The sequence below is a fragment of the Acomys russatus genome, chromosome 11 (assembly GCF_903995435.1).
Source record: "Acomys russatus chromosome 11, mAcoRus1.1, whole genome shotgun sequence".
Classification (NCBI taxonomy): Eukaryota; Metazoa; Chordata; class Mammalia; order Rodentia; family Muridae; genus Acomys; species Acomys russatus.
In genome coordinates, this window is record NC_067147.1 from 61925826 (window position 1) to 61943983 (window position 18158).

Below are 18158 nucleotides of genomic sequence, written 5' to 3' on the forward strand. Positions count from 1 at the left end.
CAGGTTAGGGTGCGTTGGGCGGCGGCCGGGTATAAAGGACTCCGCCCGAGCGGGCGGCCGCCATTCTGGGGTTCGTTTAGAGGTAAGTTTGGGAGTCCCGTCGCTTGCAGGCCACCGAATCCGCCGAGAGCCGTTGGCCCGGGCAGCAGGGAGGACGCGGATCGCGCGGGCGGCCGCCGTCCTCGGGGCGGGAAGAAATGTCACCGGGGCATGGTTTGAAGGCGACCCGTACTGATTACATCTTTCTCCTTTTGTGTTCCTCTTATCCCAGGTTGAGTTTTCTCGGAGAAAGACAGGCCGGCCATCAGGAAAACAAAACAAGCCTCAGCAACACCTAAGCCCTTGAAAGGATCCTGAGAGGGGGGAAAAGGGAAAAGAGCGGCCACCAGCCCAACCACTTGTGTCTTCCGCCCTTTCCCACCTATCCTGCCCACCCCACCAGCCCGCGCTGCTTGGGACTTGAAATCTGTGGCCGAGGGACTGTCATCACATAACTTCAAAAATAATCAGCCACCCTCCCTGCCCAACCCACCCAATCTCACTCACCCAGCATTTGCTTTTTGGAATCCACTCAGAATTTTTTTTTTTCAACGACCCCCCCTCCCTAAATGGAGTTGGGTGGGGGGAAATATGAATACTGAGTTGGTCTTTGCTTTTTTAAAAATACTTTTTGATCCAATGAGGCCCCCCAAGTAACTTGAGTTTGGGTCCTGGTTGGTTGTTTTGGTCTTTTTTTTTTTTCCTCCAAAATTTTACCCCTCCCCCCCTGAGCCCGAGGTGCTGACGTCGCAAAAAAATTGGATAGTAAGTGTCGAATTTTCAAAAACCAGCCTTGCAACAAGAAATCAACGTTTCCCGTTGTGAAACCAAAAATAATGAGAGGAAGAAATGAGACCATAGAACAAATGTAGAGTACCGGAGAAGGACCAGTCGGGTCTCTTAAATCTCCATTAAAAAAAGGTCCTGTGGGTCTAAACAGTCTTTGTTCTCTCCCCTGCCACCTGCCTCTTCCCTGCTGTGGAGCAGGCAAGGAGACGGTGAAGGGAGGGCCAGCAAGTGAGGATTTTGACGGTTAACCCTTGATAATCCAGCAAATTTCCAGACTGCCAAAGCATAAGCCTTTGCTATTATAAGGAGGAATGGTTACCTTCCTCTGGTTAGCAGTCTTCAAAAGGGTTAATGAGCTCACATACAAAAGATGGTGGATCTTGTGGCCCAGAAGTCCCACTTCTTTGTGTGTGAGACAAGCAGAGCGCCTTTCAATTTGCCAGATTAATAAGCAATCTGTACATAAAGATTGCAGGGTAAGGAGATGGGCAGAGAGAAATATTAGCTCGCTATGTCTTTAAAGTGATTGTTAAATCCTCTCAATTTTAATGTAATTTGCTTGGGATATATTGTATGGTTAAAATAGGTGGCAATCTAGAAATAAAGATTGCAAGACACTTAAATTTAGGGCAAAATATAATCTTAGTAACAAGTACATACAATCTAACATTTGGGGAGGTAAAGAATGTCTTGTAATTGTTTCAGATTGCATAGGTTATTTAAGGCAAAAGTGATTAACATTTTAACTTGATACTTTTTAGTGGGTGGTGGGTACAGTTAAGAGGGTGGAAAGGTTGGGAAATGTCGAACTCAGGAGTATAATTTTTAAAGCCATTAGTGCAATTGAATGCTATCTTTCTAGAAGATTTGTGTCGTTAAAAGAATTTTTTTTCTTCCCTGCTTCAAATATGGCGACTTTTCCTTGTCCTTTTGTCTTCCAAGCGGCGGCGTTGCAGGTTGTGTCTTGACCCATTTTTCTCCTGTCCTCCCACCTCAACCCTCTTTGTTGAGGGGTCAAAGTCCTTCCCGCTTCCCATTATAGGGAGGACTGTGGTGGTCGGCGTAGTAGCAAATTGAACTTCAGTTGAGAGCTCAAAAAAATATTTTCGAGACAGGGTTTCTTTGTGTGTAGCCTTGCGAAAATTCAGATTCTTAACCCGCAGGAAATTGTATATTTTCAGTAGGCTCTTAATCTGAATTAAAATAGGACAGATTGTGAGTGGTGGGCGGGTGGATGATTTTTTTTTTTTTTTTTTTTTTTTTTTTTTTTTTTTAGTGTTAAGTAAAGCTGCCGGCAGATAGGAATAGCTTTTTAAGTTTTTTGATTCCTCCGCTCCGTAACAAAATGGCGTCCCTCTCCTTTGTTTTTCTCTTTTGCCAGTCAGCTTAGGGCCTCACTAGAAACTTGGTCAGGGGGGAGGAGCCACTAAAAAGGTGATGTAATCAGCTTCCTTCCTCTCTGGAAACTCCACCCCCAGCAAATGCTTTCCTCCTGGCCGATTGCTGCTGGGGCGAATACCGTTTTCTTGTTCCTTTTATCTTTATGAAGTAGGGGCAAACGCTTAGCGAGAGCCAGGAGTGGAAGCTGCCCTTGTGTAGTTGTAGTTTTTGTGTCTTAACAACCCATTGCTTTTATTTTCACCTTTCACTCATCACAACTGCTTGGATATGTGCTCTGCCTCAGTTGCCAGGGGTGAAAAGGCAATTAAACCCCACCTGCTTTAGGTCTGAGAGACTGGGGCGAGATACAGTAACTTAAGCAGACAGTTGGGCCTAATGAAGGTGAAATGTGCCATTCTGCTCAGGATGGGCCCTGGGACTTCCTGAAATGGTTGCTTTTTGACAGTCTGGGGGAGGGCGGGCCCTTGCAGGACTCTTGTCAATCATCCTTATTCTCACCTCTCAGTTTGGGGATAAACTGTTCAGTGCCATCACCTGCAGTTGCTTAGTTCCCGTATGTTGGCACTAGGATGAGAAGTGAATCTTTAGGAGAGGCTGCAGTTGTAAACTCGAGGCAGGGGGAGTCAAGCTACGGTTTCTGGTAAGCAAAACATTTCTGGTATTACATTTCACAACCTTTCTTTTCCGGAGAGCCACTTTTTTGAATTTCTTTTTCCTTCCTTCCTAAAAAGAAATTGCTTTGAAGCACTGAGACCAGGAGTGCCTCTTCATTCCTGCCTGTGGAGTGCTGGGCTGGCCGTGCGTGTGGAGGGCCACGCCCTCGAGGGCGGGGCTGGGTGTCTGCTGCTTTATCTCTTTTCCCAACTTTTTCAAAGTCAAGTCTTTTGACATTTCTTCATATACTATTTTTTTCCTTTCCTTTTTTCTAATTTAAGTCCTGTGTTGAAGTGTGGAGTTTCTAGGCAGAGTCTGTAAGCCTTTTGTCCTGCTGTCCTGTGGTGACTTGGGTGCCACAGGCTCAGTTTCTGCTGGGTATGGATTCTCATTCCCTGGGCTTCTGGCTGAATGGGAGGGCCTCTTCTCCATGTCTGTTTACCACACGTCTTTTTTTATCTCTAAGCAGCTTGCCAGGTGCCTCTGCAGCATACCTACCTTGGGAGCTGAGCGTTCCACCCCCTGGGTTCCTGACCTCTAGTGAGCAGGGAATTAGTGCAGAAGGCCTTCCTGGTGTGGGGATGAAAGCAAGGCGTCCTAGGGAACCTTGGAGAACCTCCCTCCTACAGTAGGGCCAGGTGCTGGATGTAACTGTGTACCTTTATTGAAAGCCAAATAGTCTTCCTGAGACACAACAGATTTTCAGAATAGCAGTGAGTGAGGAGCAGGGCCTTGTGTAAAGGTATAGAACCTTGCGAATCACCTGAGACAGTCCATTCCACTGTTGGGTCATAGCAGGAGGCTCTTGGAGACACTGAGGGAAGAGGGCAAACAGTTCTGCTTTCAGAGGTGCCCAGGTCCAGCAGAGAAGAGCTGGCAGTTCTTTTCCCTCTTGTCAGAAGACCTTTGTAAAGCAACCCGGCTTGCATGGACCTTGTTTCTTGAACTGATTCAGGATGAAGTGGTGGTAGATGTTTAAGTAACTAGCCAGATGGATGCTTTTCCACCATTTAAAACCAAACAACCCTGAGGTCAGATTCACTTTGAAGCCCGGCAGGAAGTTGTTACCTGGTAAGAATTGTAGACCATCCCCAGTACTTAGAAGGTCGAGGTGCACCATAGGCATTCTTCGCTTGTCTCCTTCTGTGGCCTTCATGGAGATTGGCAGCCGGGTAACAAAACCAAACCAAAACATGACCTGAGTTCTTGATGGTTACAGAAAGCTTCCTCGGCTTCAAACTCCAGAGCAGGAGTGGGATGCTTGGGTGCTGCCCCTGCCCACCCTGGTCAGCGCAGCTTCGGGCTCTCACCACAGACCTGCTCCAAACATGATGCAGTCTTCCTTTGCTCCCACGGGAAACCCTATAGCTTGGCTGTGAAGATGAGGACCTAGGTTGTAAGGCGCTAGGGTCCCTGATGAGTAAATGCAACTGAAGAAAAGGCACCAAGAAAACGCACATTTCACTGTGAGGAGACAAGTTCAGTCATCCAAATCCATGAGAGAGCGGGAAGTGAGCACCTTAATATTCCTGTGCGCTTGCCCGGCTTCCTTGACTAATGTGCCTTTTATTGTTTATGTAAATGGAATCTTAAAATACCTAAGTCCCACTTCCAGCAGATGGCACTAGCCATGGCCCAAGCTTTGTACTCATTGGTCCAGTTTCTCTGAAGGTGGCTGTCCTCTGTCTTGTCTGCTCTTGAATGAAGGAACATTAGAATTAGGCCTGTTAGTTCATAGGCAGACATACAAAGGAGATATGTTTTGCTCTGGGTTTCAGTCACTGAGCTGTGTTCAGAGGGACTGGAATGAAGTAATGTTTAATTCGAGGCTTGACCAATTGCGTACCTTTTTATTTGGGGTTCTAATAGATCGATGTGTATATAAAAGTTTTGAAAACTCCCTACTTGATATTGCTTTATGTATTACTACTTTGGGCCCATTCATTCCTTTTCCAGTCTTAACAGATGGGAAATCTGTTACTATGTACCTGGAGCTTCCACAAACCACTGTCTGCTGTCTGAGGTCACAGGGAGATGGCCACACGTCAGTGAGTTTGTCCCCTTGTGAACATTTCCAGTGTTCTTGTCTGCTGTCTGAGGTCACAGGGAGATGGCCACACATCAGTGAGTTTGTCCCCTTGTGAACATTTCCAGTGTTCTTGAATGGTTTTCTCCTTTGATCTCAGCTCCAACGTGTTGGCTACAGCAGTTAACAAGTGTTGCTCACTGCTTGCCTTCCCTGCATGGCTGCCTGTGCTGAGCCCTCAGGCTTCTGCCTCCAGAGCAGAGACTCCTGCCTCTGCTCTGCTCCTCTTCCTCCTCGCTGCCGCCGCCGCCGCCCTAGGCCACTAGAAAATCCACACTTAAAACTGAATTTTTGTTTTGTTTTACACTCTGAATTTTATCTCGTCTGGAGAGTCACTCTTGTCTTTAACAGCTTCTCGGCTCAGATTAAACATGTCTAAGCCAGGAAAACAGGTCAGCTCCTTTTACACATCTTTCTCTCCTGGTTTGTCTGGGAAAAACCAATTGATTTGTATTGCAAGGATCCTATTTTCTCTAGAAAATGCAATTTTTTGTTTTGTTCTGTTATAGACTGGCTTCAACCTAGGGGCTGCATTTGCTGTATCTGTGATGTGCAAGAGCCAGGGCCTCCCCTTTGTCCTGTTCTTGCTAGACTGGCCACTTCTGCTTCCGAGGAGGCCTGTGCTTTTGTGTGTCAGAAGCCAGTGCTCATAGAAGTGCACCCAAAACTCCCATTCAGACCCATGTCAGCCCTAATCATCCATCTGGAATTCTGGCCTCAAAATGGCTTCGTTTCCGTAGAAGGAGTGCGGCGTTAACTCCTTTCCCAGCCTGATTTGAAGTGGTGTCGTCAAACTTAGCACGCCTTCACCTCTCATTTCTTCTTTTGGGTCCTGGTTTCTGGTTCTCGGCTCTTGGACATTTTTTGGGAATCTTGGACAGGAGAGGGTCAGGTTTGCATCTTTGCTTCTGAAAGCACAAGCCAAGTTTTTCTTGAACTTTGGAACAATAAATCTTGTTTTGTGTTTGGTGGATAGGTAACATTGCTCAGGGCTGACAGAGCCTGCCCTTCTCAGGCTCTCTTGTTTCTCAGAGCCATGCACGGCTCCCTGGGGAAGGCTCAGCTCAGCGCTTTGTTGTTTTCTCCATCAGCCACCTGAGCTGGCACGTTCTTCTCTCGTGATTATGACTCTTAAACAGCCAAGATAAAAGGGAATTGATTTTTGCAGAGAGGATGATTGATTGATGATTTTTTTTTTTTTTTTTAAACCCAGATACCCAGGGTTGTCTCAGTTATCTTAGAGAGCTACAGCGGGCCCCCTCATCAGAATTCGCAGCAGCTAGTTAGGGCCAGGACCTTCTTACAGACATGAGGAAGTGAACATTGTATCAAGGGTCTTAGCAATGATGCACCGTTCTTGGGAAGGGATCATCTAGGAAGGAGAGGTGGAGTGAGTGCTGGGGCCATACACTCCAATTTTGGGTCCTTGCATTAGCCCCAAGCTTAAGTTGTCAAGGCTACTTTGTGAGCATGATTTGATTTTGCTACTCTAGAGCACAGTTGAGTTGAACATAGGTTAATTAGTCACTGTTTCTCATGCGCCAGCGGTATTTATTACAGGGTTCAGTTAGAGCTGTCTTCGTCACCCATTTATCCTGTTTTGTTTTGTTTTGACCTCAGAAACCACCATTATGGGTTCGGGCCCCATAGACCCCAAAGAGCTCCTCAAGGGTCTGGATAGCTTCCTGACTCGTGATGGAGAAGTGAGGAGTGTGGATGGGATTTCCAAGATCTTCAGGTGAGCCTGCCCTCTCCGGGTTCCTTCTCAGCAGAGGAGACAAGGCTTGAGTTATCAGAATGGGACAAAGAGTCAGGGTCTCTTGCTGTTGGCTGTGATGGAGGCAAGAGAGTCTTGGTGGGGTGAAAGCAAGGGAGTGTTGGACAGAAGTCTTGGTTCTGTTTTGGGTCATGTTGTGTCTCTACCCAAAAAAGTCATTTTCCTTGAGAGATTATCATGGTTTTCCTGAGAAAGCAGACAACTAAGCCAGTCTAAGGCTGCAGTGAGGGGAAGCTGTGTGAGCCCTGACTGTACCTGGAGGCAGTTGTGTCTGTGCTGGGAGAAGAGGGGTGCTCTCCCAGGAGCCTCTGCTGCCTTCCACCCGCCACAATCATGGAGGCCTGGGGACTCCCTCCCAGAGCAAAGAGTGTCATCCGGGGGTCTCCAGGACCCTAGGATTCAAGGCCTGTCCTGTAAGGGATGAGCTGGCAGGCATTCCTCGTGCCTGTCCTCCCAGCACTCAGGAGGAAGACTAGCCTAGGCTAATAAGCCCCCGAAGCTGTGACTTCAGTACTGGTGATGCTAAGCTCAGGTGCTCTGTCCCATGGCTAACTGGAACCCTCTTTCAGTCTGATGAAGGAGGCACGAAAGATGGTGAGCCGGTGCACATACCTGAACATCATCCTGCAGACCCAGGCCCCGGAAGTGCTCATGAAGTAAGTGGCTGGGGGTTTCGGGGGGGCGGCTGTAATGGGAGGAGGGAGGCATGGGGTTTCTGGGTCTTTGCGCATGTGAGCTTGCCTGCTGGTTATAGATGCTTGGAAGGGCTTCCCAGATTCTGCTCTCACCTGCCTGCAGGTTTATTGATGTTGGTGGCTACAAACTTCTCAACAACTGGTTAACGTATTCAAAGACGACCAACAACATTCCTCTCCTGCAGCAGATTGTGCTGACGCTGCAGCACCTTCCGCTCACTGTGGAGCATCTCAAGCAGGTACCTGCGCTTCTCCTCTACCAGGCCTGAGAGTGACGGCAGGGGCCCTTTGTGTGTCTGAGCCTCAGTTTCCCAGCACTAAAGAGGGACTGAGTTGAGTCTTATTCCCACTTACTCGGCCAGCTCAGCTGCATCTCTAGCCCTTCTCACTGGGTCTTTGTAGGATTAAGTAAGACTGTATCTGTAGCTGGGCATCATGGCCACGCCTTTAACCCCAGACCTCAGGAGGCAGCGTCAGAGGCAGGTGGGTCTTGTTTAAGGCCAGCCTGGTCTGCAGAGTGAGTTCCAGGCCTCTCAGGGTTACACAGAGAGATGCTTTCTTTTTTTGTCTGTCTGTTGTGAGACAGGGTTTCTCCGTGTATCCCTGGCTGTCCTGGACTTACTCTGTAGACCAGGCTGACCTTGAACTCATGGAGACCCTCTTGTCTCTGCCTCCCAAGTACTGGGATTAAAGACATGTGTCACCGCACCCAGCAAGAGACCCTTGAGAAGCAACGGTATCTGCGTGTTTGGGAAAGGTTAGGGTTGCCAGCGCTGCAGGGGTGGGTGCGCTTGTTGAGCCTGCACTCACTTCCTGCCGTCCCTCCTCTCATTACAGAACAATACAGCAAAACTGGTGAAGCAGCTGAGCAAGTCCAGTGAGGATGAAGGTGTGTGCCGGGCCACTGCATCGCGGCCTCGGCCGGGTTCTTGCTTACTTCTGCTTTTCTGTCCCTCTTTCCCTCCCTCCATTTTTCTATTTTTTGGGAGATAGTGTTTGTCTGTGTGACCTGGCTGTCCTGGAACTTACCATGCAGATCAGTCTGGCCTTGGAATCCTAGATCCACCTGCCTCTCTCCCCAGTGCTGGGACTGAAGGTGTGCGCCGCTGTGCCAGCCTTAACTCGGTGCTTTGGACATGTGGAGGTCTGTGCCTCGTGTGCGCTCTGCTTTGTCTTCCTAGTAGACTGCTCTAACCCGATCCCCCGCCTGGATCCCAAATGAAACCCGCTCAGTTTTCCACACGAGCTGTGCCTGTCAGGGAGCATTTGGAGGAGAGGCTCTTCGTGCTATGATTATGTGAGATAGGGAATCTGCTGACCTGGAACTCACTTTGCAGACTTTGGTGTCAGGGGAGCTCATGAGCCTGTCTCAAGTTCTTCCCTGTGAAGAACTGTTCCTGAAGGCGAGGAGCCCACTTTGCTTTAACTCATAGTACTGGGCTTTACGGGTATTTATTTATATGTTTCTGGGGAGTCCTTCCCGGAGTCCCCTGCATGTTGGGTAAGAACTTAAGTATTATGTGGAAACCACTCTCTAGCTTTTCACCCTTTTTTCTTAGTTTTAGTCTCAGTATTTGGTTCTTTGAGATACTAAGCATCTTGCGGTTTTATGATTTCTCAGAGTACATGTCACATAGAGGATGACCTCAGGGACGCTGTCTGCCCCTCCTCTCCACCTGCTTCCTGTTTACATTCACATGTGTGTGGGGGTGTTCTACCTGCACATGTGTCTGCGCACCGTGTGCATGCGGTGCCTGTGGGGGCCAAGAGTGCACTTAGAACTAGAGTTACAGACAGCCATGAGCAACCGTGTGGGTGCTGACACTTTGACCCGTGTTCTCTAGTAAACCAGCCATTGTCCCTACTGCTGAGCTTTCTCTCCAGCCGCTGAATAGTTTCATTAACTGTGCTTCTTTAGGTGTTTAAAGTTCTATAGCCCTTGTTACTCAGAATTCAGTCTAACTAGAGCATCTGTTGCTCCAAAAGGCTGTGGGTCTTGTTTTGGTTTTGAGAGAACAGGATCTTAACATCTGCCCTGTCTGTGCTCGAGCTTTGTAGACATGGCTGGCATTGAGCTCTCAGGCCCACCCACCTCTACCTTGGCTTTTAAGTTGGGGTCAAAGTGCCCTGTGCCCAGCTCCAAAAAGGTATTGAGACCCTCCTGTCTTGGAGATGCGGGAGGCTCCCGTGGCCTTGACAGAAGTGGCAGCAGTGGCTGTTAGAGGCTTTCATGGTGTGTGGCCATCTTACTTGCTAAGTGAGTCTGCAGTTTGGAGATGGTAACACATAAAATGGCCTGTGGGTGTGTTCTCACTTCACTTCCCAGTGTTGATGAGGTGGTCTGTGCCCGCTGCCCACAGCAGTCAGCAGAAAAGGCCGCTTCACAGTTCTTTATTTGTAAGCATGTCACTGCTACTTAGTGGGTTCTTTCCCCAACCTTTGTCCCCAGGGTTTCACCCTTGAACAGTCGATTAAGAAGGAAAGAAGGGAGAGAGAGAGAGCCCCTAAATCTAATTTCTTTCCCAACTGTTCCTCCCAGTTTCCAGCCCCTTCAAGTGTTTCTCCCAGCCATTTCTCCCTCAGCTCCCCACAGTCTGCTGAAGCAGTCTCTTCTCCCAGCCCCAAACTAACAGCCGTTCCAGCCTAACTGCTCGGATCAGCTTTTCCTGGCTCAGCTCTCTTCTGCACCAGCTGCCTTCTCTTCTCACTCTACTCAGTCTTCCTTTCTGAGCCACTGCTGGCGTTTTTATATTATCTCTGGTTCCCAGAAACCCAAGAGGCAACCAACACTGAAGGTCATAGGGTCAATTCTTTTTTTCTTTTTTTAAAAATGTATTTATTATTTATACAGTGTTCTGCCCGTATGTGTGTCTGCAGGTCAGAAAAGGGCACTAGACCACTTTATAGATGGTGTGAGCCACCATGTGGTTGCTGGGAATTGAACTCAGTGCCTTTGAAAGAACAGTCAGTACTCTTAACCTCTGAGCCATCTCTCCATCCCTAACTAAGAATACTTAAAGAGCAACTGGGGACCCTTTAAAGGGCTAGGCCCACAAGAAAAAATCAACATTACATGTCACATTCTTAAAACTTTTTTTTTTTCCTCCATTGAACAGATTTAACTGTATTTTTTCAAACATTCTATTTTCTATTACTGGAAATAATTAAATTATTACTAAATAAGTAATTTTTCCATTTTTCACCTGCAGAGCTCCGGAAATTGGCATCAGTCCTTGTCAGTGACTGGATGGCTGTCATCCGCTCCCAGAGTAGCACCCAGCCTGCAGGTAAGGTCCTCGCCCTTCACCCAGCTGTCTCTCCTCCCTTAGACGGTAGCCCTTGTGTGTCTAGGCTGATTCTTCACCTCCAGCAGCGCTCTGTTTATCTAAATGAGATTTTTACCTGCTTTATTTTTCCATAACAGAGAAAGATAAAAAGAAAAGGAAAGAAGAGGGGAAAAGTCGAGCCATGCTTCCTGAGCGACCTGTGACGGAAGCGAAGGCTGAGACACGGGCTGAGGAGGCCCCGGAGAAGAAGAAGGAGAAGCCCAAGTCACTGCGAACCACAGCGCCCAGTCACGCCAAGTTCCGCTCCACTGGTAAGGCCGCCAGCAGGCCTTGCAGGGCCCTCAGTCTGCAGAGCTGTCCCTTGGGCTGGGAGTTGGATTATGATGTCCGAGTCTGAGAAAGAGGAAGGAAAGCAGGGGCACATGGAGGGGCGGCGAGGGTCAGAGTGGAACTGCCATCTGCATGTTTCTCCCCAGGACTAGAGCTGGACACCCCGTCTCTGGTGCCTGTGAAGAAGAGCTGCAGCACCGTGGTGGTGTCGGACAAGTACAACCTGAAGCCCATCCCCCTCAAGCGTCAGAGGTGCGTGCAGTGTGGGTTCTGAGGAGTCGGGGGGCCTTTGCAGAGACGGGTTGGGAGATTGCTGACTGTCCCCCTTTTGTAGTGCCACGGCTGCTCCGGGCGACGCTGCCCCCCCTGCAGAGAAGAAGTACAAGCCCCTCAACACGACCCCCAATACCACCAAAGAGATCAAAGTGAAGATCATCCCCCCGCAGCGTGAGTGTGCAGTGCCCTCTTCTGGGTGCCTGTCAGTGCTTGGCTTGGCTTTGCCTTTGATGTCTCGGCATCCTGGAATTGTTGCTCTTCTGGAACTCCTTTCCATAGGAGTCACACTGGGCAGGGAGCTGTGCCCTCTCAGGTGGCAGCCTTCTCAGCTGTTCTCCTCAGGGCTGGACCCTCCGCCATTTGCTTAATGAATTGTGATCAAAATCATGGCTTCCTGCCAACAGAAAACGGGATAACGGGGACTTCCTGTGTGAACCTTGCTTCCTGGTCACTTTGGTCAGGGGCCCGTTCTGCTTTCTGCTTGGATTCTGCAGATGAGGCTTGTGGTGGAAGTCTGTGCTCAGTCACTCTTCTTTTCCCCTGTGTAGCTATGGAGGGCCTGGGCTTTCTGGATGCTCTCAACTCAGCTCCTGTCCCAGGCATCAAAATTAAGAAAAAGAAGAAGGTTCTGTCACCTACTGCTGCAAAGGTATGAGCCCCAGAAGTGGGTTTTGGTGATAGGGTACATGAGGTGCAGGGGTCAGGGGCTGTTGTGGCTGAGAGCAAGGGTGTGCCTTCAGGTGTAAGCTGCGGTGGTGCCATTGGCATTTAGGGTCCTGGACTCGTTTCCTTGGGGGTCCTGTCAGCTCACTGGCTACTTTCTTTTTCATGACAGCCCAGCCCTTTTGAAGGGAAAACAAGCACCGAGCCAAGCGCAGCCAAACCGTCCTCCCCAGAGCCAGCACCCCCTGCTGAGCCCATGGACACCGACCGCCCTGGCACTCCAGTGCCACCTGTGGAAGTCCCGGAGCTCATGGATGCAGGTGACCTGCCGAGGCTGGCCTGGGGCTTCTCGTAAGGCTGGATCTCTGGGTGAGACCTTTGTTGCTCACAGCTTCATCTGAAACCTGTCTTGTTTTCAGTCTCCTCAGAGCCAGGAGCTCTGGACGCAAAGCCTGTGGAGAGCCCTGGAGACCCCAGCCAGCTGACTCGGAAGGGCAGGAAGAGGAAGACTGTGACGTGGCCTGAGGAGGGCAAGCTGAGAGAGTATTTCTACTTTGAACTAGATGAAACTGAACGAGGTACAAGGCCAGTTCCCTGCGCGCAGCTCCGAGAGCCGAGCCCAGGCAGGCTGGCTCGCTTGACCTCTTGATCTCCCCACAGTGAACGTGAACAAGATCAAGGACTTCGGTGAGGCTGCTAAGCGTGAGATCTTGTCAGACCGACATGCTTTTGAGACAGCCCGGCGGCTGAGCCACGACAACATGGAGGAGAAGGTGCCGTGGGTGTGCCCCCGGCCTCTGGCTCTGCCCTCGCCCCTCGTCATCCCTGGAAGCAACAGCCAGGAGCGATACATCCAGGCGGAGAGGGAGAAGGGCATCCTTCAGGAGCTCTTCCTGAACAAGGAGAGGTGAGTGGAGGTGCTGCTGCCCGCATGGTAGGGACCTAGGGAGGACTGCAGAGAGCTTCGAGACCGGGATTGGTTAATATAACTGGCTCCTTTTCTTCTTTCAGTCCTCATGAGCCTGACCCTGAACCGTATGAGCCCATCCCCCCCAAACTGATCCCCTTGGATGAGGTGAGTTGCTGTCGCTCTGTGGGTGGCACAGCAGGGATGGGCGCTCATGTGAGGGTGCCTCTGCGTTGTTGGCCTCAGCCCTGATTTGTTCTTTTCTATTCTCAGGAGTGCTCCATGGATGAGGCACCCTATGTTGAGACCCTGGAGCCAGGGGGATCTGCTGGCTCACCTGATGGAGCAGGAGGCTCCAAGCTGCCTCCAGTTCTGGCCAATCTTATGGGAAGCATGGGAGCTGGGAAGAGCCCCCAGGGCCCTGGAGGAGGAGGAGGGATCAACGTCCAGGAGATCCTCACCTCTATCATGGTACGCAGCCTTCTTCTCAAGTGGGCCTCCTCGCGTCCTCTTCAGATCCAGTCTCCCACTCTTCACTCTAGTTTTGAGTTTCAAGTGTGTCTGGGAAAAGGTCTCTCTGTGTCTGTCACCCAGACTGGCCCGGGGCAGCCTGCACCCTGTTTCTGTCCCCCGTTTCCCTACTGAGTTGTTGCTGTCACTCTTGTGACTGTCGCTTCACTTGCTCACAGGGCAGTCCAAACAGCCACCCTTCTGAGGAGCTGCTGAGACAGCCAGACTACTCCGACAGGCTCAAGCAGATGCTGGGTAACCCTCAGGGCCGGCCCCGGGGCCTGGGGAGGACACTGCTGGCGGCAGGTTGGGGAACAGGGTTTCCCGGATGCTGAAGAGCACGGGTCTGTTGCCACTGGGCAAGAAGCGGGAGGGCACACTGGACACAGAGCAGGACTCTGCCAGGTTGGTCTGGGGTTCGCTGGGCACGCTTGCTTGGGAAGCCATTTTTCTACAATCCTTCTGACTGTTTGACTCCTGTTCTCACTCACAGTGCCACATGGACTCCTCGGTCCTGGTCCTGTAGCCAATGGCTTCCCACCTGGAGGCCCCGGGGGCCCTAAGGGCATGCAGCATTTCCCCCCAGGTCCTGGAGGGCCCATGCCAGGTGAGTGAGAGAAACGGCTTCCTTGCTGCCTGGTGACGGGCCAGGGCATGGCGGTGGTAGAGCATAGCGTGTAACTGATGACTGTCTTCCCTCTAACAGGTCCCCATGGTGGCCCTGGAGGACCCGTGGGGCCACGTCTCCTGGGTCCCCCACCCCCTCCTCGGGGAGGTGATCCCTTCTGGGATGGCCCAGGTGACCCTATGCGAGGTGGCCCAATGCGTGGGGGCCCAGGGCCTGGACCCTACCACAGAGGCCGAGGGGGTCGTGGAGGAAATGAGCCACCACCACCCCCTCCATTCCGAGGAGCCAGAGGAGGTCGTTCTGGAGGACCCCCAAATGGCCGAGGGGGTCCTGGTGGAGGAGGCATGGTTGGAGGTGGTGGGCACCGCCCACATGAAGGCCCTGGTGGGAGCATGGGCGGCAGCAGTGGGCATCGCTCCCATGATGGACCTGGTGGAGGAATGGGCAGTGGGCATCGCTCCCATGACGGACCTGGTGGAGGAATGGGCAGTGGGCATCGCTCCCATGACGGACCTGGTGGAGGAATGGGCAGTGGGCATCGCTCCCATGACGGACCTGGTGGAGGAATGGGCAGTGGGCATCGCTCCCATGACGGACCTGGTGGAGGAATGGGCAGTGGGCATCGTCCCCATGATGGCCCTGGACACGGGGGACCCCATGGCCACCGGCCACATGATGTCCCTAGTCATCGAAGCCACGACCATCGAGGGCCACCACCTCATGAGCACCGAGGTCACGATGGCCATGGAGGAGGCGGCCACCGAGGGCATGATGGAGGCCACAGTCACGGAGGAGGTGAGGACACGCCTGAGGGCTCACCATACCCGGGGGTGGAGGGAGAGCTGGGAAGAACATGAGGGCTCCACGACCCCTCTGTGCACAAGGAAGGCGATCACTATTCTCAGCCTTCCACGAGCCCCCAGCACTGTTGCTCTGGCCTGGGGTGGGAGGGTGATGGGGTCCTTAGCTGTTTGTAACCGTCCTGCCGTCGTCCCACAGACATGTCGAACCGCCCGGTCTGCAGGCATTTCATGATGAAGGGCAACTGCCGCTATGAGAACAACTGTGCCTTCTACCACCCGGGGGTCAATGGGCCCCCGCTGCCGTAGGCCCGCCCACCCTACCCGTGCCCCGTGGACTGCAGCCTTGCTCCTTCCACTCGGTTATGGCTTCTGTGAGGCCCACTTTCCCTTTTCCCAGCTGATGAGGAGCCGGCCCCCTCAGTTCCCACCTGGTTGGGTTCCTGGGGGTTTCTGATTACTGGTGCACATTGATGTACATAGTCCCCTCCAGTCTGGAGAGGAGAGAGACTGGACACACGCTATACGCTGGACTGCTGAGACAGCCGGCTTCACTTTGTGAGGAGATTTGCCCTGTGTCCCAAACCCCTTCCAGTACTCGCCCCGACGCCTGAGAGCCTAAAGCTGGTCGCCCTGGAGACCTCTGCTCTTTCTCCACACGCACAGGGAGCTGAGCTGGTCAGACGCACTTAGAAACCATCCAAGCCATGCTCACTGGGTGAGGGGTGACACATATCCCACTGCACTGAGGGCTCCACTGGCAGGAATTGAGTTCTGGAACACCCCGCCCTCTAGTTGTGCCCCACACGGGCCAGTTCCTGTTGAGTCCTTTGCCGAGCCGTCATGGGTCTGCTAGGTTCAGTGATGGCACACTCATATCTGGATCCAGTCAGAGTTGTAGCTGGCAGAGGGGAGGCCTGCAGTGCTGGGCCACTCTTACCTACAGCCATTTTAGAGACTCCGTGTGAGACCAGCTTTCATCAATTTGAGCCGGGTGCACCGGGCCTGACGCACTACATGCACTGCCTTTGGGAGTGGGCTTGCCCCTCACCCTCCATGGAACCCTGTCAGTGTGAGGCTTCCTGGGCAGATTCCGCAGGAGTGGCCCTTTCCCGGTCCTCTCCTTCCCTGTCTTGGCATCAGTTGTTTTCTATGAAAACAGTGGGTTGGTTTTGTGCAGGGTCTTGGGTTAGAACCACAATGGATTTGAGGAGTTTTTCTTTTGATTTTGTATATTTTGTACATTAATAATAAACAGTGGAAAGAGAAGCAGCTCATTTAACCCTCGTGTATTTTGAATTTTGATTCTTTTAATAACAGCCCAGGCTGCAGAGCTGGGCTGGCGGCTTGGAGCACTTGCAGAGGACTGGGGCTCACTTCCAGGCACTCACGTGGTAACAGCCATCCTAACTCTATTTGACAAAAGCTAGAGTCACCAGACTGGAGGAAAGAGAGCATGCCTCCAGGAGAGAAGCTGAGGAAACCTGCAGGGCACTGTGGGTGGGGCCATCCCTGGGCTGCTGGGTTCTGCAGGGAAGCAGGCTGAGCAAGCCATAAGCAGCACCCTCCATGGCCTCTGCTTCAGGTCCCGCCCCCAGGGTCCTGCCCTGACTTCCTCCAAAGTAAGCCAAATAAACCCTTTCCTCAAGTTCCCTTTAGTCCTGGTGGTTTCACCACAGCCAAATTAACACCTGACCTCTTTCTGACCTCCACAGGCACCAGGTATTTGTGCACACACAAGTAGGCCAGTCACAGACTTTCTAAGAAAAACGCTGGCCACTGCTTGCTTTGCAAACCCTGAGCTCCACATGGGGGAAGCAGAGGGTGACGTCCACAACTATCCTCTGACCTCACACACTTGCTGTGGCACATATATGCTCCTCTACAAACAAGTTTTAGGGTTCAGGAGTGGCACACATCTTTACTTCCAGCACAAAGGGGACAAAAACAGCCAAATCCTTTGAGTTTGCGGCTATCCTGGTCTACCATAGGTTCGGGTCAGCCAGTGATTCATAGTGAGAACCTGTCTTGAGCAAAAAAAAAAAAAAAAATCTTTAGGATGTCTAATGGGGCAGGATTTGAAAAGAGGCGTTGGAGGATGCAGACTTAGGAGGGAGACTGGTAAGTTAGCAGCCGGCGATCGTCCTGATGGCTTGGTGCCCATGAGAACCAGCAAAGCCTCTCAGGGTTGGTGGGAAGACCCTGGACTGTGCTCCTGCCAAGCCTGTGGTCACAGCTTTCCTCCAATCTCTTTGGGGCTCCATTACTTCTGTCTCCTACAAGCCAAAGACCCTTTAAAGAGAGCTCAGCGTTCTTCCTACATTTTAAGGTCAAGGGGCGTTATGGTCTGGATGTGGCTATACATAACTAACTCCAGAACTACGGGAGTTAAAACACACAAGGTTGTTGGCATTTTCCCCCTCACAAGGACAGGCTGAGCACTGATACTCTGCCACACCCTTTGGCTGTCCTAACTGGATCTGTGGACCAGGCACCCACACCACCAGCCCACACGTGGTCTCCTTACCACATCATTCCTAAAGGCACGGCTCTTCCACTCGTCTTTCACTGGCCCAGGCCTTGCGGCACAGGCTTCTGACATGAAATGCTTCATGCTGTCAACTTGACAGAAGTTAACCTCACCTGGAAGAGCCTCTAAGCCTATCTGTGGGAGACTATCTTACATTGAGGAGGGAAGACAGCTGAGCCCCATGTTAGCACAGCATGCATCCATCCCTCAAATTCCCTGGACACGGGAGCAAGTTCATGAAGCTCCAGGTGCCTGGGTCCTCTCTCCATGACTGTATTGCAACTGTAATCTAAAACCCTTCTCCTTTTAACTTCTTTGTTTTTCAAGACAGGGTCTCGCTATGTAGTCTAGGCTGCCCTGGACTCACTCTGTAGACCGGGCTGGCCTCGAACTTGTGGAGCTCCTCCTGCCTCTAGAGTCCTGAGATTAAAGGCCTCTCCCATAACTTTTTGTTTTTAAAGGCATGACTCATGTAGCCAAAGACCTCCCTGTACCTCCTGAGTGCTAGAATTACAGGTGTACCCCTGTGCCAGCACGCTCTGCTTGGCTTTGGGTTCCTGATGACAGATTGGAGCACTTCATGGAGTTGGCTTGGTCACTTTCCCTTCCCTGAGGGTGCAGGGAGGCTAAGTACTGGCTGGCGAGGAGGGGACACAAAACACCGAGGAGAAACTACACAGGGACAGGGCACCAGCACCCCCACTCCTTTATTTCCTCCCCTTGTAGTAGGAGGCTGCAGTTCAGCTTTCCTTTCCTGCCCTCAAGTCCCCATCAGACAAGCAACCA

The 18158-nt window shown here is 51.5% G+C and overlaps 1 protein-coding gene across 1 annotated transcript; it reads left to right on the top strand.

Annotated features, from left to right (window-relative positions):
* Positions 1-531: 531 nt before the first annotated feature.
* On the top strand, positions 532-15357 carry Ppp1r10 (protein phosphatase 1 regulatory subunit 10). Its single transcript, XM_051153615.1, has 19 exons — positions 532-804; positions 6590-6707; positions 7316-7402; positions 7545-7680; positions 8279-8330; positions 10651-10728; positions 10866-11039; positions 11205-11310; positions 11393-11505; positions 11883-11983; positions 12170-12317; positions 12417-12575; positions 12658-12904; positions 13009-13072; positions 13178-13375; positions 13594-13669; positions 13908-14021; positions 14121-14837; positions 15042-15357. Exons 2-19 carry the CDS (start codon positions 6601-6603, stop codon positions 15149-15151), a joined length of 2787 nt encoding a protein of 928 aa, XP_051009572.1. The 5' UTR covers positions 532-804; positions 6590-6600; the 3' UTR covers positions 15152-15357.
* The last annotated feature ends 2801 nt before the right edge of the window (positions 15358-18158 follow it).

Bases quoted from the DNA above. Each gene is read 5' to 3' on its own strand.
- Ppp1r10 (XM_051153615.1), top strand. From the start codon at position 6,601: ATGGGTTCGGGCCCCATAGACCCCAAAGAGCTCCTCAAGGGTCTGGAT. The intron at 12,905-13,008 runs GTGAGTGGAGGT...TTCTTCTTTCAG, and splicing joins CTCTTCCTGAACAAGGAGAG to TCCTCATGAGCCTGACCCTG. The intron at 14,838-15,041 runs GTGAGGACACGC...GTCGTCCCACAG, and splicing joins AGGCCACAGTCACGGAGGAG to ACATGTCGAACCGCCCGGTC.